Here is a 23,541-nt window from a genome sequence, read left to right as displayed (position 1 = left end):
TCACCTTTAAATCCAGATGAACTATTCTGCAGTTGTGCAAGTACTGCAAAGCTTCTAAAATGTCCCGGAGGTAAAAGGCCACTTTCTCCTCGGTGAGGTTCCCCCAGCTCACGATATAGTCCAGGAGACGGCCCTGATCAGACCTGTGCAAGAACACAAAACCGATGCTCAGGAACACCTCTGAGTGTGCAATATTAAAGATATTAAAGTGTGTGTGTGCTCTCACATCTCGAGGACCAGTGCATAGCTGCTGGAGGTCTCAAAGGTGTCCAGTAGTCGGACTAGGTGAGGGTGCTGGAGTCTCTGTAGGACAATAAACTCGTGGGTCACCTGGTCTCGCTTCATGAGCTTCTTATTCACAAACTTGACCGCCACGGTCCGCTTTGACCCTCTCTGGTCACAGCGTTTTACTACAGAGAACCTTCCCCTAAGAGAAAGAAACAACATGATCACAATTATGATGTTGCCACGGCCCATTCTCCATAAACTATATTAGCATGTTTCTGACAAAAACAAAACAGTAATTTCTAACAAACTTGCAGTTAAAATGCAGACAATTTGTGTTAATATGTTTTTTCTAATGGATTCACTTTCTTATCTTACCCTATCTTACGAACGCAACTGGCATTTAAATGGAATGGGAGATGAGACTCTGATTGGTTTAACGCACCCATTGATCCCAAAACACACACATTACTCATTAAGAGAATAAGGACAGCCCTTTAAGACCACGACCATTTCCCTGTCGTTAAACTAGCAAAAGTGGATTCGGACTCGCCCTGAGTGCACTTGCGTCCTGCGCTTTAGATCATGCGCTTAGATCGTTAAAATAGGGCCCACAATGTTTTTTATAAATGAATCCATTTGATATCAAAATTGTGTGTATAAATGCCCATGCGTCTCACCTGCCCAGCTCTGCTACCTCAGTGTAGAAGGACTCAAAGTTGTCTTTCCACATGACCCGGATTCCATCGCTGGTAGTTCCTGTGCAAGACGGTCAAGTTAAGTTCAAAGCCTTGCTTATCTAAATCACTAAAACACTTTGCGAGACCAGTTTGAAAAGGAACATATTCTTACCCAACACTCTGAGACTGGCTGATGAAGTCACACTGCCTATGTCATTGGTAGCGATGCAGGTGTACGTGCCGTCGTCCTCTGAGGTCACACCAACGATACGCAGCGTGGCCTCGCCAGTCTCACTGTGGAGAAGAAAACAAAACATTACATTAGTTTAATCACTGCAGTGAAATTAAATGAAATAGAATAAAATCAGTATATTGTCCTTCAGGAGAAATATCTAATATCTTTATTTTTCTACGGAGGCCAATAAATGGACATGGAGATGGAAGAAAAATGATGTGTCAATGCTTTTGCGTTAGCTCAAAGTTTCTTGGGCTTCACAAAAAAAACATTTGAGTTCTTTGGAAGTGAATGCAAAGTGTCTTGGGGGAACACACAACTTTTGTGAGCGAACGCAAAGCATTGAAATGTATTTTTTCCTCACCATGTCCCTCTTTGTTCCCCTTTTTTAAACATAAATCTAACAAGTGATATACATATATTAAAGTGAGATATATAAACAAAGCAATATATGTAGTTATATTATCAAAATAATAAAATAATAATGCTTTTTTTTTTTTGCGGAAACAATTTAGTCCAGTTTGTCCGCACCTGTAGACTATACTGAAGTGGCCGTTGTTAGTGAGTGTTGTCTGGTCGGGTCCCTTCCATGTGACCGTGGCTTTGGGGCGGCCACACACTTTACACCTCAGAGTGACACACTCCCCTTTATCACAGGTCACGTCACTCAGCGGGACGAGGATCTCCGGGGGAACTGGGAGGAGAGAGGAAACATGTCAACCCCTTATTACTTGTTCATAATTCTAAGCAAACGGAACATTTCACTTCAGAGACATTTTGAACTTACCATCATAGATATAATTGGGATTTAGAAGCTGCAAAATAGAGAAAGTTTTGAGTATACATCTTTCTGAAGGAATTCCAGAGAATGACAAGACAGAGAAAGATGTGTGCTTGTTTTTATATATATATTCAAATTTATTTATTAGGATAAACCCCTTGAGATGCACCATCTCGTTTTCGAGGGGGTCCTAAAATACAACACAACCATCACAAAAGAACATATTTTATTAGTGTTACCTTTACAGAGACCTTGTTGGTTAGTCCCTCTCTGGATTTCCTGTATCCGTTTTCCAGCTTGACCTCCTTTTTATTTTCCTTCTCTCTTTTCTCTGACTTCTTACGAATGCGGAGGGTTGTATGCCATGATTTCCTACTGGAAAGCAACACTATGTTAAAAATAATGGTTACATAACATTTCGAATGTCTAAATTATGAAATGAGAACTATTATGCCCTTTTACAAAGAATTGATTATGGACTCTTAGTAGAACAGGTTTTCATGCTTGAATGGTTAAAAAAAAAACTTATTTTTCACATATTTGACATTGTTGCAGCTCCTGTCAGTATGAAGCCCCTCCCTCCGAAAAGCACAATGTGGTCTGATTGGTCGGCTGAACCAGTCTGCTGTGATTGGTCAACTGCTATAAACATTTTGGAAATGTCGTGCCTCTTACCATAACCGTGAGTTTCATCAGACTACTAACTGACTCAACCAGGCCCGCCCCCTTTATTTTATGTATGCCTTAGGAAGGGATTATTTAAATGAGGAATATTGTGACGCTTTTGCAGACCTTTTCATGCTCAAACTGCAACATCACATATTAAAGACAGGTGACAATATAAAAACGCATAATAGGTCAGTTAAGAACAGTTAAGTGTGTTTGATTTTCTCGTTGCATTATGAAAGATTCAGCATGTGTTATGTAAACGGTTAGAGGCGAGCTCTTACTTAATGGTCCCCTCTGAAGCGTCAGGGATGATGGCGGAGGTGTGTCCCAGCACGTATCCGGGGATCCAGCCCTCGGCGGCGGGGCATTGGTCTGTAGCGGCGCGGAACACCAAGAACATGTTCTGCTGATTGGAGGCCAGGATCTGCACCACCTCCCCTTGACCTACATTAATCTCATCCTCTTTCAGAGCCACATAGTCCTGAGTCACCAACATGGTGGAGATATTACTGCTGCTGCTGCTTTCACTCTGTGGACACACACACACACACACACAGGGTTTAGTACCAGAGACACTTTATACCTTTAATACAAAGCCCTGTACTGTACAACACCATGCGTTTACCCGCGTTAAATGACAATATTTCCACATTAACCCTCATGTTCCACTTAGATGTGTAAAAAATAGTCATTTAGAAAAAAACGCCTTATATTTTTCCTTGTAATGTGTTCCACTGACCAACCCAAAAGCAAGTAGGTATTATTGAAGCTGTTTCCTTATGTTTTATCATAGAGCAGCCATGTACTTTAAAAAAGAAGTAATTATTTCTGGTAACAATGTTGTTTGTTTATGTAGCAACAAGAAAAAATTAAATACAAATTATTTTAAGTACACTAACGGAAAGTAATGTGAAAATTCTTATTTTCATCTTTTTTTTAAATGTTTTATAAATGTTTATATGTTTTTGGGTCTGTAGATGTAATGCAATATTTGTTATGGGGGACATTATCAAGTTGAAATTTTATTTATAATCAGTTTTCATATGATTACGTCTTGATGCATCAATGTTAATAGTTTTTTGATCTAGCAAAAGTCTTGAGGTCTCTTTGACCCCATACAGAACATGAGGGCTAGTAAATTCAGAATAAATGTATGTTTTTGGTGTTTGATAAAGTCAAAAACATTCCATAATAACTCCCATGCACAATTGTAATATTTACAACTTTTGATTGACACGTAACCTTGCATGTGCACTGCATCGAAAACATGCATTAAAACCAGAACAGTCAAAGAAAAGGTAAGAAACAGAAAAGAAACGGAGATAAGAACTCATGTTAGTTACGGTAGCCTGTTAAAAAGATCTAAAACTCTGAACTAAGTCACATGATAGGCAGAATCAAAACAAACTTCGTAAGATTAACATTAAGGTGCGGTCACATTAGCAAAATTTTGGCGACATTTTGTGTGGCGAAATTGCAGTGGTGTAGTGATGTTTGAAGCACAGCTCACACAGAAGTCACTTTCAAACCAAGCAGTTTTTTGTTAGTCAGTGTGATAAACTCAAACCCACCGCGAAATCTTTCGCCCTAACGCAAAATTCCCAGTTGTGGAGATTCCTATCAAAATGACTGAATTTCGACTTGCATAACAACAGTAAACGTGACGGCACCTTTAGTCCTTAAGAAAAGCAGATTCTCAGAAGGAAATACGTCCTGTGAAGACTTCACAAAGAAAGTATCTTGAGGTTAATATTTAAATTTAAAAAAAAAGGAGAAATCTAGTTCTTGTTTTACAACTCCATTAACAGTTAGTATGTGGCCAGAAGCAGAACGGTTAGATTTCTGAGATGCAGAGAAAAGGCTCTGTTGGAGGTCCACAGAGTAGAAACCAGGTTAGGAGAGGCAGAAATCAGACAGAATCCAGGTGTGTTAGAGAGTCATTCATGAGGGAAGACAGGAGCAGAGTTGAGCTGAAGCGCTGCGGTGGCCCGGGGCAGGAGTGTGTCTCTTACCCCGTTGCTCTGAGTGGACTGGACAGACTGCTCACTGGCAGAAGAGCAGGTACTCATACGGTCTGCGTCTTTACTGTGGGTGGAATGCCGGTGACTTTGGTTCTGATTTTGCCGCCCCAGGGTGTCGCACGCTTCCCCGGGGAAGGTGAAGGAGCCGGGCCTGCTGGCGGGAGAGGCGGGAACAGAGCTCCAGAAGGAGCCGGAGCTGCCGCCCGTCTTCGGCCCAGGACTGCAGGGTGGGATGGAGTCTTTGAAAGCCGGCGTGGCTAACGGGGAGGCCATGGGCGAGACCGTTCCGGGTCTGGGTTTGACCAGAGCGAGCGGGGCCACCGTGGCTCGAGGGATCTGAGCCGGAGAGGCTCCATCCCGGTTTTCTTTGGAAGCGCTTTCCGTAGGGTCCTTCTGTTTGGGGTGAGGGCTCGCAGGAACCTTCACCTTTGGATCTGGCTCTGCGGTGCACGAGGGTGAGGGACCCCTGGAGGGAGGTCTCGGGGACATACCTGATATTTTGTCGAGGCCGTCGGGGTCGTGGGCTCCGGGCCCCAGGGCGGGAGAGTGATGACGGAGCGGCTGAGGCAAGCGCGAGGGCTGGGGAATACGGGAGGGACGAGAGCGGGAACCCGACCCAGCCGGGGCCCCTCCGCCTCCTCCAGGGGCCATCACCTGACCCCCGTTCCCTCCAGCCTGTACACTGCTGCCTGAGACACCAGGGCCCTCCACATGGTTCCTCTGGTAGTCTATGGGAGATGTAAGCGCTACAGGAGGAAAGACATCGGGTGAGGAGAGAGATTTCACTGAAGCATTTGCACAGGGTGTCACAGGCAAGAAGGTGCAGGGTGAGGTTTTGGTCATTCAGTTACAGCTTTAGACATCACCTTAAAGTGAACAAAACGTATAACACTAACATTAACCTACAATAATAGTACATGTCTACATATACTAATATATTTGTATATGTACTTTAAATTAACATAAGTTAATGTATTATGAATGAAAAAGAATTAACAATGAACAATAGCATGTTTATAAATGATAAAAATGAATTAAGACAGGCTTATTAGTATTTTAATTTTAAAACTGTATTATTAAAGAATTATTTTTTACAACTGTTAATTTTACAGGTGAAAGTATTAATACAATAGTAATATATTTCTTATTTCGTATTTTTTTTTATTAAATAATAATAATTATTATCATTATTACTATAGGCAAATTGACATAACAATATTCATTTATGAATAATCACAATCAAATAATCACATAAAAATAGCAAAACAATAATATTAATCAAAAAAATTACATTTGATTCTTCAAATTGTTCAGCCCTTAAAATAACAGGCGGATTGATGTTTTTTTTAATTGTTTTGTTTGTATTAAATGCATGTTAAACATCATTCATGACATGACCTAAAGACCTACTTTTATACTCGTAAGGGTTGCCGGTTGCTGTACCATTGAGGAAATGACGCTGGCTCTCCAGGATTTGGCTGATCTGCAGCATCCAGACCTGCCGGACTCCAGGATGGCTTGAGTGCAGAATAAAGGCCTCTTTGCTGCTATTCGACGTTCTGGAGGTCAGTGCGAATTTACAGGGGTCTCCGTCCACACTGTCCTCCAGCCCCAGACAGCTCACCTACACACACACAAAAATTATGTTTTTAGTTAGTATTTTACTTCTCAACAAACTTGTCATGATCCCAAGCAACAGACAGATGAGGACGCCTGTACCTTGATGCTGTATTTATACAGGTAGCCAGGCATCGAGAAGCCCCTCTTTTTATCTAAAGGTTCACTGAAGATTACAATCTGTTCAAAGAGGAAGACTCTTCTCTCCTTCATCCTGTTCAGCAGGCCTCCGTCCGGTTCGGCCACCATGAAGGTGTCCTGCAGGAGGAGACGCCCCTGAGCAATGATCTTCCCCTGTCAGAGACGGTCAGATGAGTTTAATCCGTCCATTCAAACGTAAAACCTTCTAGATAATGATCTACAAGTTCTTACATCAAATCCCTGGAGTCGACCAACATTCATCATGTCGTTGCATCTTTTTGGTACAATGCACATGACCTCGACCGCTTTCTACAACACAAGAACATCATCCTCAGTATAGAACAGAATAGAAAAGAATAATGTTTAAATATAAAATAAAATACCTCCAATTCCACTGAATCAATTCTAATTTTTAGGGAAAATTTGAGGAAATCCTATAAACAAACAAACACACAGAACGCATTAGAATCATGATTAGACTAACAGCGGTCAATAGGTGTAAAGCATTAGATGGACAAACCTTAAGCAGCAGCTGGTACTTCATGATTCTCTGAACCGGTTTAATGAGCAGATCAGTGATCTGAAGCCTGTGACCCAGACACTGCTTCAGATCCTGCAAGAGAGGGATTCAGTTTCACACCGGGAGCGTTTCATAATGTGATTTGGATTTGGTGGTATACTGATATTAATGCAGAATGCATAATAAGGACATGCAAGCTTTATGAATCCAGATTTAAGATACGCACCTCAAAATAGGTGTCGATATACTCTGAGACAATGTGCTCAGATTTAGGTTTGTTCTGGCAGTAAACAATGTACATGTGCAGCCGTCGCTCCTGAAAGGCATGAAAAGTTCACGAGTATGAACCATATTAAATTACGGTTAAAGAACAAGTTTGATTGATTGCTTTAAAAGCGGCGTACATGTTTGAGGAACAGAGGGCCCAGCCGGTCAGGGTCCTCAAGGCACTTCTCAAGCTCTCCCAGGAAGAAACTGAAATATTAAAGATTGCAGTTAGTTTCATCTCTCTTCAAAATAGTTTTGAAATTAACAGACACAAAATTGCTTCAATTATCAGACCATGCTGTTTAGTTTCTGTCTCTATGAAGCCCTCTCATCTGATTGGTCGGCTGGATCAGTGTGTTGTGATTGGTCAACCGCTTCCAGTGTGTTTGGGAAATGTCCCACCCCCTTACCATAACCGTGAGTTTCAACACACTACTAACTAACTCAACCAGGCCCGCCCCTTTATTTTGCGTACGCCTTGGTCAGGAATTATTTAAATGAGGAATATTGTGACACATTCGTTCCAGGAAGAATAATTTCTTTTGGAGGGAATTTGTGTTTTGTAACTTTGCAGACCCATTTCTTTCTTAAGGAGAGACACTACAGGTGAATAGGGTACACTTTTAAAATAATAGATATCACCATGAAACTTCCTCAGTTGATTACTTACACAAGTTCATAAAAAAAATGTATTACAAGTTTTTGAAATTTGTATGTTTAATTAGCAAAAAATTTAATCTCATGAAATATGCACAAATTTGCCTATATTTTCGGTAGATAGATCTGACCATATGATAAAGCCAGGTTCAAAATTCTTTTTTCATTTTGATTACACAAAAGATGAAAAAAGATGTTCAGAGGGATTTCAGGATATATGCTTTCATTACCTAGGAAATCAAAATATACTGTCCATACTCCATAGCCTTAAAAAAATTGATTTTCGCCATATTTTTTTTATTAAAATGTCACATAAATCAGGCCAGGAATGATTTATTAACAAATCCCTCTGAACACATCTTCAGAATACTGCTAAGTGTATAACTGGAGAGTTTGGTGTACATCGGTGCTACATCGGCTGAGATGTTTATACTGGAGAATGACAAAAAACTCATTTTGAGAAAAAGGCATTTAAAGATTTGTAATGTAAAAATTCATACTTTTTTAGTGGAAACAACTATTTACTGACACAATATCTTATCAAATCATCAGCAACAACAATACAAACCACCTAAATCACATCAAAACTTATAAACACAGCATTTATTGCCTTTAACTGAGCAGACAAACACACATCTAAATGTCAGAGCGCGTCACGTGATGCATCTGAACCAATCACGTTGTCAGAAATTGACATCAACCAATGAGATTTCCCCTTTAGAGTTAAATGCCCATTGTACTTTCACGATTGGTTGCTGATAAAAAGGAAATGACCATATTTGGATCTGACAGCATTGTAAAGGAGAGAGAGCGCTTTCCAGACGTGTGTGAGATTAAAGGAAGCAGACAGAGATCGTGGAGCAGCGCGTTGATTTAGAACGCCAACTTTTGTTGAATTTCTGAGAAATCTACAGACGCAAATAGACAAAGTGTAGTAAAATAAAGACCTAAATGAGTATTTTTGACTTTCTTTTCACCACAAGTCTGAAAGAAGACATGTTATTGAAGACAAATAGCCCAAAATAAAAATCTCAAAATTGACCAGTGAAAAAAGAACAATGTTTTTGCCTGCCGTGTCACAGCAACACTACACACTAAACGAAGATGGAAATGTAAAAAAGCATAATAGGTCCTCTTTAATACAATTTGAACTTATAATACATCACAGACTAGATACATACTCTTTGTGCCAGTCATATATCTGCTGAATATTTCCAAAAACGATCTTGTCTTTTCCTTTCATATCATCTGGTACTCCATCTTCCCTCATCCTGGTCATATAGCCCTGCCGGACACACAACACAGCGTCACATCTAGTCACATGATCACACATCTATATCTCAGCATCCAGTAAATAGTATGCACTCACCTCCACGACCAAACTGAGATCTCTCACATAGTCCCTCTCCGTCTCGATCAGTTCCAGCAGGATGTAACTAAAAGGAGAAAAGGGACGCGTGTTACAGGCGCTGGAGGACAGTAACAGAGAGAGGGGAGAGAGATGATGACGTACTGGCGTCTCTTGAGGAAGCCGGTCTTGCGTTCCTCGATCTCATCGATCGGAGAGGAGGAGGAGAGCAGGGAGTTATCAGAGGGATTGAAAGAGGGGCTGCTGCTGTCCCCTTGTTCCACAGACAAAGAGCTGGGCCGGTCCTCCAGAGCCTGTGTGGACACGAGACCCTCAAATCAGACCAGACATAATCCCATGGGTAAGCTACTTGAAATGTTATGTTTTTTAGTAAAGTTCTTGTATAATGCTTGGTTATTAATAAGTTTAATATTTAACAATAATAGTAATAACACGGTGATATTTCATATTATATATTTTTAGTAAAATTCTTGTATAATACCTGGTTAATAATAAGTTTAATATTTAACAATAATAGTAATAACACTGTGGTATTATATTATATACTCAAAAAACAATTATATCGTGCAAAAGTTCATTTATTTCAGTAATTCAACTTAAAAGGTGAAACTAATATATTATATAGACTCATTACATGCAAAGTGAGATATTTCAAGCCTTTATTTGTTATAATTTTGATGATTATGTCTTACAGCTTATGAAAACTCAAAATTAGAATATTGTGAAGAGTTTTTATAAGCTGTAAACCATAATCATCAAAATTATAACAAATAAAGGCTTGAAATATCTCACTTTGCATGTAATGAGTCTATATAATATATTAGTTTCACCTTTTAAGTTGAATTACTGAAATAAATGAACTTTTGCACGATATTACATTTTTTTTCGAGTTTCAGATAGATATATAGATATATTTCAGATAGATATATATTTTTTTTTTTTGGCCGATTATTGCACACAATAAATGTGTTCATATATTCTGCTGTTCATCGATGGTCTTATTCACTTTCCCAGTGTTTTAATGGTAATAGTTGTTGAAGGGTGGCCTAATGTTTCCCTTCTAAACTCCCTAGACTTCTAAAAACCGTGAAAGGTCATAACACCTGTATTATATTAATTTGTTTTATATTTAACAATAATAGTAATAACAACACTGTGGCATTATTTCGTTATATCATATCATCTCCATCTGTGCACTTCTTACCATCTTGCTTTTGACCAGTTCCTCAATGGCACTGACCAGCTCTGCGGCGCTGGGAGTCTCAGAACTGGAGGGTCGGACGGAGAGACGGGAAGAAGTCTGCAGAGATAAAGAGAGTGAAAGAGGGAAAAAAAGCCAAACTAAATGACACAAAGGAAATATGAGCCATATGGAGCTAAACTGTAATCAGGATTCATTCAGACATGGATTTAGACACTAGTTTATTGTCTTTGCCCTCAAAGACATTTAATGCATTTTTTATTTTATTTTATTATAGCAGTTAAAATAGCTTCACTGCATTATGTTGAATGCATCAGTAACTAATGGTAATAACATTATTATTATGTGTCTGGCATCACACCATTGTAAACATACAAAATCTGCACTCTCAAACAGTCTCTGGTGCAGTTTATCAGTTTTGAAAAGTCAAAAATAATAGAGATATTTTGATTTCAACCAAAAAACAATTATTCATAAAAAAGGCCCCATATAATCAAAAATGGCTTTTATTCCATGTGATGTGTGATAGCTCTATATGCATTGCATTGATAAAAATACACTTTTAGAAAATATACACATTTACAATGTACAGTCCTAGTCTTGCAGCCAAACAGACCAAAATAGGAAATGTGTCAACAGAGGAAAGAAACCTGCTGCATTTCATGGGGTCTTAAAAAAAAAAGAAAAAAAAAAGTTCAGGTTGACAATAGCTTGATGCTCGACACCTGAGACTGGCGGAGGGTTTCTTTACTTTAGGTTCGAAAACTGGCAATCAAAAACATTCATCAAATAGAAATAGAGGGAAATCCAGCAGAAAGTCTCACCCTTGCTGTGCCTTCCAGACTTTCCAATTTGTGTCTGGGTGTGGCCTCAGGTCTGCTTAGCTTTTACAGGCCAATCAGACAGCAGAGTGGATAATGAGGGGATAAGCACAGAGGGGAGGGGGGAGGGGTGTGAATGGGCGGAGTTTGGAGGGTTGGTTAGAGGGGGAAAGAGTGAGAGTGGGCTCTGAGATTCAGAGTCATTGAATAAGGCACATGACCCTCTTTCTACCTAACCACAGCTCCCTGGTGTTGACGTACGGATGTACCTGTACACGTCTTTCTGACCTGTGATGCATTTGAACCAATCAAAAACCAGCGCGTTAGGACGACAATCAATTGGGGCTAAATCATAAATCGGATATAAAACAACAATGTAAAATAAGTAGAAAACTAGAAGAGAAAAAAAAATGAAAAAGGATGAGTAAGGGCTTTTTGTGTTTCTAAGTTTAAATCAGACAGATTTAAACAACAGAAAGAGGAAGTTCTTGTCTAGATGAAAGTGGAATAACGGAATCAAACCAAAATGAGGAATCTGCTTCTAAAAGAACACTACTTCAAAAGTGAAAGTTCTCAGGAAGTGGTCGGCTTCTAAATCTCTACCAAAAAAAACCAAGAACGTAAAAAGGCAGCAAATAAAAGTAGAAAGAAAGGGGGTCTCGGGTCTTTTGATAAGCCGGGGGGTTATGGGAAAAGAAAGCAATGAGAAATGAAGTGAAAGGAGGGAGGCCAGAAAGGGAGGAGTCAGATGGAGAGATATGGGAACTGAGATAAAACAAAGACAGGACACAAATCAACGTAATGCTATGGTAAACAATACAGCCCAAACAAAACAAAAGAGAAAAACAAATTAGTGTCACAAGCTGTTCTTGAGCAGCGATGAGACCAGCTAAAACTCCAGCATTTCATCCTATCCTGGCCGTTTTACAAGAGACTACATTCTACTCAAGGAAAAATCTGCCTCTCTCTCTCTCTCGGACCCCCTTTAAGGCTGGCATTAACATGCGTTTCGGATTCGGGGCGCATATAGACCAGCGGTTCTCAACACAATATTTGATTTCTTTATTAAAGAAATTGGGAGTGTTGACAAACTAATTAACCACAATTCATTTTGTGATTCAAGAAGTCTCAAGAACTACAAGTTCTTCACTAAACAAAAAAAGGTTATTGAGGGAAAATAAAAATGATGATTTTAGGTTTTTTAACATTTTAATTTCGATTTCGATTATTTTAATATATTAATAATACATTTAAGGGAATTTTCATACATGTAGAACGCTTGTTTTGTTCTGAAACCGGGATTAAAATTGTTACAATGTTGCATTTTCTTCTTAGCTCGGTTCATTTTGACAAGGCAACATTTCGAAACAGACCAAAATTTGTTAATACAAGTTCCGTACGAGTAAACTCTCATTGCTCAGAGCGCACAGTTTATGTTCCGGGATCATCCGTCAGGATGGATGGATAGACCAGGCTTTATTTGTAGCTGTTGTTATATTACCTCAACATTTTGAGCAGGAATCAAGGCTTCGTCAGTACTTTAATGAGTCTTGGAAAGTTCTGAAATGTGTAGATCTGACCAAATTTCAATGAGGCATTTCACTTTGTCTTTGCAGGCTAACTCACACGGTTCATCATGAGCAGGACAAACACTGCGGTGTTCATGCAACGGACGTAATCATAGATTGTGACACAGCTTAGTTCGTTGGTCCATTGAATCGGATTGGTCTTTCTCACCAATTGCTGTGATCATATATGCCTAAACAAACCAAACTAAGGAAGAAAATGCACCAGTTTCCAAAACAAACGAGCCAGGAATGAAAACGGGTATGGAAGTTTGCTGATGCCCCCTAATTAAGAACCACTGGTCTAGATATTATTAAGCCATATTGCATTTACACCATTCCAATGCATCATGTGATTTGACAGACATCTGTCTGCAAAATGTCAAACAAATAGTTAAAAATGCTTCATTTCTTGCATTTCCTTAAATTACAAACCCCTCAGTAATGTAACTAGGGGTTAAAAGGGAGAAAAGTGCTCTCTTGGGCAAAGAAATGAGCAAAACAAGAGCGATCCAATGAAATGATTTGATAAGCAATCAGAAATTGTTGATTAATTGTGAAGAAACACATTCCACCCTTATTAAATATGATAAGAATCCATCCAAGATTATCCAAACGGCTTGCATGTTAATGCCAGGTGTCATGGGGCCAAGATTCTTTATGATCAAGGTTAATATGATCAGAAAAACAGTTTTACAGTGCTTGCATTGTAGTCACAGTTACACAAGCTAGAACTGGAAAAGTGCAAGTCAGGACTGCATCTCCCAGGAGGAGATACAAGCGCTGGCACACAGAAGTTTGAATGGGTTTGAGGATCTCTAATGAGGCTTGCAGTGATCAAATCAAAAAATTAAATCAAATCAAAATTGTCCAAACTAGCGCAGCAACCCTCCTCCTCAGTCCCCCGCTCTGCGGTACCATGAGCGGCTCACCTTGTCGTCCTGCGCGTCGGGCTGGAGGAGGCTGTGCTGTTGGATGGCCATAGGTGGAGGAAGAGGCACCGCATCGGCTCCTTCCTCTCCCTCTTCCTCTCCACAGCTCTGCATACCTGATGATGAGGATTTAGAGAGGGTGCCGCTGCTCAGACCCTCGTTACGCACTCTCTGTGGAGGATCGGGGACAAAAACATCAATCAGGTTACATCGCAAAAACATGTGGTAAAGTACCTACTGAAAATGACTGCGTTTACATGCACCCTCATAATGCATAATAGATTTGGGCAATTACACTTTACCTCATTTACACAATACTTTTGTCATTTTTTTTTTTTTTTTTATATATATATTGCTATTTAGGTTTAATTTATTTTTATTCATTTCATAATTTTAGTGCTTCAGTTTAAGATTTCTATATATTTTTTTTTCAACTTTATTTCAATTAACACATGTTTTTAAAGTTACTATGAATTCAAAATGGACAATTCCTATTTTTTTTAATGGATTATTGAAGTATTGATTATAAAGTATTTACAAGTGCACATTATTTTGATGACAGCGCAGTGACTTCTCTTCTCTGATGTGTTTACTGGCGTGAGTGCGGGGAAACCTGTCACCCACATGAGATCGACCGATAGCAAACCACAACCATCCAATCAATTCCCCATTGACAAAATCAAGTCCCGCACTACATTCTTTCCTGTCGAGAAGCCATTTTATCAGATATTCGTCACAATAAGGAAGAAAAGTCACCGATAATAACCCTGGTGCACATGTAAATGTAGTCAGTCTATACATAGGAAAACAAAAAACCAACCTCCTCCAGAGTCTCATCCTGTGGCGTGGCAGCGCTGTCGTCCGAGTCTTTCTGTGAGCCCGGGTCAGCGTTCTTTCTGACGTCACGGCTCTTCTTGTGTTTGTGTGCCAGCTTCTTCACGTGGCCGTCGGCTTTACCACTGCTGAGTCTCCTCACAGGGCTGGTCAGCCATTTCCTTAATGTGTTGCCAGGGCGTTTGGGCCCAGGGGAACTCTGGGAGCCCATCACATGACCTGGTTGCAGGGTGGCAGAGGAGCCTGGCAAGATGGCATCGTTACTGCACACAGAGAGCGCGTCTGGAAAAACACACACAGATTCTGATTATTTTTGTCTGAAACAGGCTTGGGTTGATCTTTGGCAAGTGTTTCAGAAATGTGCCCACCTTTGTGGTTGAAGATGCCCTCCATCTCCATGCTGCTGCGGGAGTGGGCGATACAGAGCGTGGCACAGGGCACCAGGCCCTCCAGGGCAGGGGAACGGTCCGTGGTCCTCACCAAACACCAGTCCGGCTTATCGTGGAGCCTCTCTAGTACCTCCACCGTCTGTCCTCTCCGCACCGTCAGTTCATTATTGTTACCGGCCATGAAGTCATGGATGACCACTGTCAGCTCACAACCACCTGATAACTAAAGAAATAAAGAGACATGTTTTTAGTCATAGTGTTTGTCTTTAGATAAAAATACGCTGCAAACGTTGTTAATATGTTGCCATACTATATGCATTTTAGTCCATTTTACTATGCCTGGAATGGTATTAAAAAACCACATAAAACATAAGAGATTAATGTAGAAAAGGAACCATCAGCATGAACAAAATATATAATGAGAAAATTGCCCTGAAATAATATCACATAAGTATAATAAAGCATTATTTAGATTTTCTGTAATTGGAATATGGCTAAAATAAAATATAAACATCATATAAAAAAATTTGAATGAAAATTTGAATTGTTCCCTTGGCAGCTAACTGAGATACAATAGGTTTGAGAACTAAAATGACTAAAATAATAATAAAGTATTGAACAAATATTGTTTAAACATTACAAAAAACCAAACTAAAATTGAAATGAAAAGTGAAAATTATAAAAAAATAAAAGCAAATTCAAAATAGAGCTGCACGATTCTGGATAAATTGAGAATCACCATTTTTTTTTTTTTCAAATAGAGCTCACGAATCTCCCACGATTCTGAACCGACAACTAAACAAAATAACATGTAATTCACAAGAGGTTCTGACAAAATGTTAATTGCTCCACTCTATTTAAAGCGTTTAATTAATCTGAATTAATTATTTTTTTTAAAAACAGGTTGAATGCATGATTCAATGACTCACTCAGACTTCACTTGTTTAATTGCTGGACGAATCAGCCATTTTGAACGAATCTCTTGAATGTACGACTTCATGGCAAATAAATGTTTTAACAGTCAGTTAACGGTAACTAACGATGTAATTGATATAATCGTTATTTGAAGCGCCAAGTTACTTTCAATAAGTGATGCTCTATTTTTATCGCTTCCGTAGGTAGACATCAATAAACTTTTATCCTAGTACTTCAGTGATAATATTAATATTTGTTAAATAATGACACTGTGTTACACAATGACGAATCATTGTCATTTAATAACGAGATCGTGATATTTTAATGATTAATCATGCAGCTCTAATAGAAAATATGAATAAATACTAAAATAGATTATAAATAATACACTGCAAACATTTCCATAATTATATGGATGAGATCAACTTGTTGATATGTATCCTGACCTTGTCGCTGTCCAGTGTGTTCTGTGAGGTCCTGGAGGCCAGTGAGATGGTGTCTGGCTGACTGCTGCCGTCACCCTGACTGTCCAGATCCTCTCCATCCCTGCACACATAAACACACACAGGAAATTAACTCCTAGTCTAGGGCAACAAGTCCTAAAATTTCAGAACGAACAAATCCAGCAACAGTAAAATGAAGCTAAGGGGTAAAAAAACATTAAAAAAGTACAAATTTCAAGTAAGAATAGAGAAGTTTCACTGGCCTGGGGGTGTATCTGCGCCCCTTGTGTTTGGATGTGGAGGCTTTGGGGATGTGGATGGGCTCCTTCAACGCCCCCTTCAGATGCACAGTGCGCTCCTGAATCACTTCACGGATGTGCTTTATCCAGTCCTGTTTGTTCTCAATACCGGACGCCTGTGTTTATATGTGTAGAGAAAGAAAACAGAAATGCACAGTGTTGAGTAAGAGTACACACTTCCTTTCTGTTCTATGGTGAACTAAGGGTGGGTTAACTGTGTGGCCGTACTCACCATGGATCCATGTTTGCATCCCTGACTTAGCTTCATTTGAAATATAGAAATATACAAGGTTTTACTGCTTTATAAAGTATCATATATCATACTACATGAAACAGAGGCCAGAAAGACAGGGACAACATTAATAAACATGTTTTATGATAATTTAGAGCCAATTTTGCCAACATATTGTGATGAATGGTTTATGCATTAGTCATTGGCATTTAAAATGTATCAATACAGACAAAATCTAGTTATTATATCATAAAGTGATTAATAACTATAATTTAAAACTACTTTTAAACCAAAAAAGTATATAAACTACTGCATGTGTGTGTGTGTGTGTGTGTGTGTGTGTTTGTTTATTTAAGCTGAGAATTTTTCTTTGGCTCATATGACATACAGTAAACCACGTATAAGCTGACAGTAAATAACTGCAATTTTGACATTACACTGAAGAAAGTTTTAAACTGTAGCTTTACAGTCTGAAAGCAGCATGCAGGAAGTGAACAGCTACTGTGAGACAGAAGCCATTTGCAATGCACACACGTCACCAGCATTAGAGACTATTCTTGGTTTTTGTTTCCTTGCTCTTTTTTAACATGCAGTGAGAACCAGAGAAGCGAGTGCTCAGATCTTCCCCTATCATCAGTCAAGGTTTGATACAGATTCACTTTTGTTTTTGCTAGCACTCTCTCTGCCTGAGATCTTCTATTTTAATAAAGTAATGTTAAATATCAACATTATCTGTGGCATGCTGTCCATTATTACAGAAAATAATAGACATTCTTCCCTCAGTTTGTAAAAGCAAGCAAAAAAAAAAAAAAAGACTTTAATTGTAAATGCATTTTTGTCAACAGTTTTATTTTAGCTTGCTTTTACAAACTGGGATAGTAAATTATTTTCGTGGAAAGAGTCTAAGGGGACAAGCTACACAGAAAGTTAGAGCAAAACACTGGCATGCTTTTCAACAGAGCAAGAGAGAGAGTCACCTTGAGAACAATCTTGTTGTCTGAAGTTGGGGTGCGTCCAATCCAGAGGGCAAATTTACACGGATCTCCTTCTACGTGCTCCGTAACACCCAGTTCAGAGGTCTGCAGTCAGAACAAAGCATTTCAAACAACCAGATCTGCTGCGCACAAACAAACTGTAGTGCTTTAACCCTGCTGTGAAACTTACAAAAAGCTTGCTCTTGTAGATGTACTTGCTCCTGCCATTGGAGTCTTTAACCTCCTTGCTGAAGATCAGTGACATCTCGAAGAGGAACAGGTGGCGTTCCCGTCCCTTACGGATCAGGGTCTTGGGATCCCACACCTGGAACGCCTCCTGCAGGATCAGTTCACCCTGGGACTCGATGTTCTCGTCAAACCCTAAAGACATTCAGTGTAATGAGAAACTGCCTCACTTGTGTGTTTGCATGTCTGTGTGTGTCCACATACCTTCCAGCATGCTCAAGTGCATGGCATCGTTGGCTCTCTTGGGAACGCTTAGCATGACCTCCAGACCATCCTTGATTTCACCTTTGCCTTCCTCGCAACACGTCAGGAGCTCCTACAAACACTTGAATTACCACTGAGCTTTTAATCAAAGCAGTCAGTGAGTTTTCGGGATGAATCCCAGATGTTTTTACCTTGAGGAGCAGCTGGTACTTGGTTATTCTCTGAACAGGTTTGATGAGGTATGATGAGATCGAGTTGGCCAGACGATGCCTCTGTTGAATTTCCTGTAACAGGAACATCAATACACTTTCACAATTGGCATTCGAATTGGCCACTGGCAGGAAGACACGGCGAATGATCAAAATTAATGCAATACATAAATCATAACATGACTCATTTCTCACATCAAAATATCCTCCAGCATGCTCGAGAATAAGCTGAGTGGAGTCGGGTTTGTTCTTGCAGTAGTTCACGTACATCTGGAACTTATCAGCCTGCAGAAAGAAAATGCATTTTAATGATCTGAAAGAAGCAGACACAATATTAGTCTTCAAACACAATTAACTCTACTCACCCAGGTCACAAAACAGTGGCCCACATCTTCAGGAAGCTGCTCGTACTTCTCCAGCTCTTTGAGGAATATACTGGGGACAGATAGCGACAGAAAGAGGAGCGATACGCATGAGTCACTTATGGAGGACAGGAAATGCTGAACTAGAGGATCGATTCAGGCTTAAAGCGTTTGCGTCCGTGAACTCACTTGTGATGGAACTCGTAGAGGTCCTGCATGTTCCCAAAAATGATGTGCTCTTTGTTGACAATCCCTGGTGGGATCTCCTCCACGCCACTGGTCATCTCCCAAAGATATGTCTGGATGAATAAAGATTCAAATTGATAGATTAATTTAAATCATAGTCTGAAGTAAGTGATAAATCATTTTTCTAATGTTTTGCTTAGAATTGACATATTTCAGGACAATAGATCCAAGTGGCACCCTTGAATAACGCTTTTTTTTTTTTTATGACTGAACAAAAACGCACTATACTATAATACTCACGTCCATACACTCTCGCAAGTCTCGCACGTATGTTTTTTCTGTCTGGATCAGCTCAGCCATGATGAAGCTATAAAAATGGAAAACAAGCCAGAAAATGTAGATCTCTCTTCATCTAAAATCCAAGAATTCTTCAAATATTTCAGTGACCCTTCACAGAAAATAAGACGTACTCCTTCCTGCGGGCGGACTTGCGCTTCTCTTCATTAAGCTCGTGGGCAGCATCTCTGAGTTTGACCTCTGACCCTGGAGCACTAGCTGGGATGATGTCCAATTGCAGGTCTTTACTCTGGAAACGAAAAACAACTTGGTTTAGTCCCACATACTTCTGACTCCATATTTATCTGACCACTATATTTATTGCAGGACTATTCTGACCGATTATATTTACATGCACAAAAATATTCTAATATTAACTGGAATATTCTGATTGTGAGTGTCATGTAAACATGCTAACCCAATCCCATAACACGTTTACGTAAATAATCTGGTTTCTAGAAATCCGATTTCAACAGATGCCACATGACAGTAGTTTTGGCTCATAAACACCTTATTCTGAATATCCACAGTAACAGGATATTCCTGTACATCTGTCCAAACAAAGTTATTTCTCTGTGATGTTAGATACAGGCAGTTGTAACAGGTTGTGTTATTAACAGTGTTGTTATAAACTAAAACTACTAAAAGTACTAAAATTGCTAAAACTAAAATAAATATAAATTAATGCTAAATAAAATAGCAAAAAATCGGAACATATAACTGAAAATATGAATATATAAATAAATGCTAATGTAATATATTAATAAAAACTATAATAGTTTGCAACACATTTCGTTTTTGTTTCATTATGGACATGAATGAGAATTGTTTAGAACCGATTACACCATTGTGTACAATTAATTACTGTAATAAAAATGAAATAGGAATGGACATTTAAACAAAAAAATCCTGATACTCTCTTCTGGAGGTGCCATTTATCACACTATTTCATTTTTATTACAATAATTAATTGTACACTTAATTACTGTAATAAAAATGAAATAGTGTGATAAATGGCACCTCCAGAAGAGAGTATCAGGATTTTTTTGTTTAAATGTATTATGAATATGCTGATTACATACAGGAATATTCCAATAGCTGTGAATCTTGTAAAACTATAATTTGAAAAGTCTGAACCATAATATGCACCTTATGAAGACTTTAGGTTTATAAGCAATATTGATGCTTAATGCATTTTGCAAATAGTGATTGTATCTTACATAATCTGCTAACAGCCTACTTCTCAATAGAGAAATATACTGTAGGCCGTTTGATGATTGGCAAAAACAAACTATTTATCCAGATTATGGCTCTAAACCATGAGTGCACTCATGATCATATGTGGCATGATCAAATATCACACATTACGAGAAGAAAACACATACTGCTTTGTTCGAGTCTGAAGAGATGCCGAGGGCTTTCTCGAGAGACGTGCGATACTTGTCCATGCGAAGGGAGAAGTCTCGATAGCGCTTGTCCACGGCCGTGACCCATTTCTTGATCTCGGCGGCGTGGGAGTGGCCCTTATCGCAGAACCCATCCGCTAACTGTATCAGCAGCTTCACCCGCTCTTTGGTTTGCTGAGGACACAGGGACAGAATCAGCTTTAGGGAACTGCAGAGTTAAAGCCTGTCGTCGCTGTGGTGCTGTTGTACCTTGGCTGTGATGTGGAAGTCCTCGTGCTCCTTCAGAAGCTCCTGTGTGTGGTGGATGCTGGAGCCCGTGGAGGTGTGTGTGGACAGATAAAACTCACCGGTGTCGTGGATCCACTCCAGAGCCTGGACAATGAGAAAGAAACACTTTAAAATACTGAGTGTTAAAGTGTCATAAAACCACCCTGTTTTAGCACTGCTCATTCACACCCTGTTGACACCTGCTATTAAGATGCGTTTTGGTCGATTGATGCAAAGTGGACAAACAGGTGTAAACAGGGTCTGCCCACTGAAGCTAAGCAGGGCTGAGTCTGGTTAGTACCTGGATGGGAGACTCCTGAGAAAACCAGGTGTTAGTGAGGCCAACAGGGGGCGCTCACCCTGTGGTCTGTGTGGGTCCTAACGCCCCAGTGTAGACGGGGACACTATACTGTCAAAGAGCACTGTCCTTCGGATGAGACGTTAAACTGAGGTCCTGACTCTCTGTGGTCATTAAAAATCCCAGGATGTCCTTCGAAAAAGAGTAGGCATCTTGGGCATATTTGCCCCTTGGCCTCTGTCCATCATGGCCTCCTAATCATCCCCATATATATACTGACTGGCTTCATCTCGGTCTCCTCTCCACCAGTAAGCTGGTGGTGTGGAGGGCGTTCTGGCGCAACATGGCTGCCGTCGCATCATCCAAGTGGATGCTGGACATTGGTGGTGGTTGAGGAGATTCCCCCTTCTATGTAAAGCACTTTGAGTGCAGAGAAAAGCGCTACATAAATGTAATGAATTATTATTATTATTAAAAAGTTGTGAGCCTGTCCATTCTCGACCACTTTCAGACACTTTCAGTGGAAAACGCATTCGACTGGATAACTTTTGTAGTGTAAACGCTCATGTGGTCAAATGTCGTCTTCAGGCGTGTTTATTTGTACATTGCCTGAGCTTATTTCGTCCAATAGATCGAAAGATCTGGAAAAAAAAAAACATTTGCCCGCCCATAGACCCTCCCCTCGAAGAAATCAGGACAGAAGTGTTTGAAAGTGGACAAAAGAGATGGTTTTAAACTCCAGGTGTAAACGGGTGTGTGTCTCCCTCGTCTACATGTGATCCGGTCCACCAAAGCGCATCTTAATACCAGCTGTAAACAGGGCCTCAGATTTGAAAAAGACTCATGAAATGGATGTGCAAAGCTGTGGATAACTGGGAGAGAAGAAGGTGGGAAGAGGGGAGATAACAACCACTAAAACACAGACCTACAACACACTCATTATACAGATAAATGAATATTTAAATGTGAACGGGGGAAAAACAAACAAACCGCAGTTTGATCTATTTTAAAAATGTAACCCTATGACAACAAACTCACAAAAATCGTATTATTAGAGACTACTAACAACTATCATGAACAAATCAAATGTGTTCTGATAAATTATTAGAAATCAGCATTATAATTTTCAGAGCTATTAGTCTATATGAAAAATGAGGAAGAAAAGGTCTAATAATATTTTCATTACGTTTACGAGCACTAGAAATCTGTGAACAAACGACACGCATTAGTTTAGCACACAAAGAATAAAGGCATAGTTACTTTTTTGTCCATTCTTCTTTGAATTTTCGGTCTACATCATTGTCTTTCTGTGTATTAGAATAATTCAACGTGTCATCGCGTTCATGATCACGCCGTGTCCTTATTTGAACATATATATTTCATTTAAAGAATACATGATGAAATATGTACGCATACTGGTTCATGTTTGGAGCAGGAGAGTGTGTGAAATATGTCCAGGAAAAAAGTGTTGATTAAATAGCTGTCAATCGGATTTCATCAAAAATATCTTCATTTGTGTTCCGAAGATGAACGAACGACATGAGGGTGATTAATTAATGACAGAATTTTCATTTTGGGGTTAACTAACCCTTCAATATTGTGAAATTTTACAATTTACAATAACTTGAATTGGTTTTTACCTGAACTACTAGAATTAATTTTTATAAATGTAATTTATTCTGCTCAAGAAACATTTCTGATTATTATCAATGTTGAAATCAGTTGTGCTGCTTCGTATTATTGTAATACAGTTTTTTTTAGGATTCTTTGATGAATAGAAAGAACAGTATTTATTTCTTGTATCATTATACAAGTCTTATTGTTATCACTCATGCTTTGATACACTTCATCTATCCTAGCGGAATAAAAGCATTCATTTCTTTTTTTACAAAAAAATCTTTCTGACCCCAAACTTTTGAACGGTAGTGTAAAAATATGTGCATGATTATGAACTGTAATAAACAGGCCATTCCCATATATTTATTGTTCATGTGATTATCCAAGCAAACTCTTTGGCTCTATTGTACAAATGTACAAACTAAACACGCAAACTAAAAAAAAAAAAAAAAGTATCAAAATCAAAACATACCAAAAAGGGCAAAAAAAAGAAACACACTTGTGCTGCTTTTTAAGTTTTTAAGGTTGTCAAGTTTCCCTGTGCAGTTTCAATGCAATGAATTTCAATGTTTGATTTTCATTTCCTTTATGCCCTGGTACTTGATGTATAATCAGGTCCTAAA

At 39.2% G+C, this 23,541-nt stretch overlaps 1 protein-coding gene across 11 annotated transcripts in view; it reads right to left on the bottom strand.

Moving 5' to 3' along the window:
* trioa (trio Rho guanine nucleotide exchange factor a) overlaps window positions 1-23,541 on the bottom strand; it is a 111,242-nt gene that overhangs the window by 3,984 nt on the left and 83,717 nt on the right. For 3 of the 11 annotated variants that reach the window (XM_079590768.1, XM_079590764.1, XM_079590774.1), the window contains 37 exons: window positions 20,986-21,108; window positions 20,716-20,910; window positions 19,465-19,580; window positions 19,295-19,361; window positions 18,998-19,107; window positions 18,812-18,881; window positions 18,642-18,731; window positions 18,429-18,521; window positions 18,238-18,349; window positions 17,978-18,168; window positions 17,791-17,892; window positions 16,814-16,843; window positions 16,546-16,697; window positions 16,286-16,385; window positions 14,904-15,147; window positions 14,522-14,817; window positions 13,702-13,872; window positions 10,387-10,482; window positions 9,327-9,475; window positions 9,183-9,249; window positions 8,995-9,098; window positions 7,294-7,363; window positions 7,116-7,205; window positions 6,890-6,982; window positions 6,753-6,803; window positions 6,601-6,678; window positions 6,331-6,522; window positions 6,022-6,235; window positions 4,603-5,357; window positions 2,872-3,119; window positions 2,161-2,296; window positions 1,928-1,955; window positions 1,672-1,834; window positions 1,078-1,199; window positions 906-984; window positions 227-427; window positions 5-143 (listed from right to left, as the gene is read on the bottom strand). In XM_079590768.1, coding sequence (XP_079446894.1) covers window positions 5-143; window positions 227-427; window positions 906-984; window positions 1,078-1,199; window positions 1,672-1,834; window positions 1,928-1,955; window positions 2,161-2,296; window positions 2,872-3,119; window positions 4,603-5,357; window positions 6,022-6,235; window positions 6,331-6,522; window positions 6,601-6,678; window positions 6,753-6,803; window positions 6,890-6,982; window positions 7,116-7,205; window positions 7,294-7,363; window positions 8,995-9,098; window positions 9,183-9,249; window positions 9,327-9,475; window positions 10,387-10,482; window positions 13,702-13,872; window positions 14,522-14,817; window positions 14,904-15,147; window positions 16,286-16,385; window positions 16,546-16,697; window positions 16,814-16,843; window positions 17,791-17,892; window positions 17,978-18,168; window positions 18,238-18,349; window positions 18,429-18,521; window positions 18,642-18,731; window positions 18,812-18,881; window positions 18,998-19,107; window positions 19,295-19,361; window positions 19,465-19,580; window positions 20,716-20,910; window positions 20,986-21,108 — 5,337 coding nt within the window. The remainder of the gene's footprint in view (window positions 1-4; window positions 144-226; window positions 428-905; window positions 985-1,077; window positions 1,200-1,671; window positions 1,835-1,927; window positions 1,956-2,160; window positions 2,297-2,871; window positions 3,120-4,602; window positions 5,358-6,021; window positions 6,236-6,330; window positions 6,523-6,600; window positions 6,679-6,752; window positions 6,804-6,889; window positions 6,983-7,115; window positions 7,206-7,293; window positions 7,364-8,994; window positions 9,099-9,182; window positions 9,250-9,326; window positions 9,476-10,386; window positions 10,483-13,701; window positions 13,873-14,521; window positions 14,818-14,903; window positions 15,148-16,285; window positions 16,386-16,545; window positions 16,698-16,813; window positions 16,844-17,790; window positions 17,893-17,977; window positions 18,169-18,237; window positions 18,350-18,428; window positions 18,522-18,641; window positions 18,732-18,811; window positions 18,882-18,997; window positions 19,108-19,294; window positions 19,362-19,464; window positions 19,581-20,715; window positions 20,911-20,985; window positions 21,109-23,541) is intronic. The other 8 variants (XM_079590773.1, XM_079590770.1, XM_079590772.1 and 5 more) reach the window with 6 other exon arrangements.

This window comes from Phoxinus phoxinus (assembly GCF_949152265.1).
Source record: "Phoxinus phoxinus genome assembly, chromosome: 19".
Classification (NCBI taxonomy): domain Eukaryota; kingdom Metazoa; phylum Chordata; class Actinopteri; order Cypriniformes; family Leuciscidae; genus Phoxinus; species Phoxinus phoxinus.
Note: the sequence above shows the minus strand (reverse complement) of the source record. Positions and strands in the feature narration are given on the sequence as shown.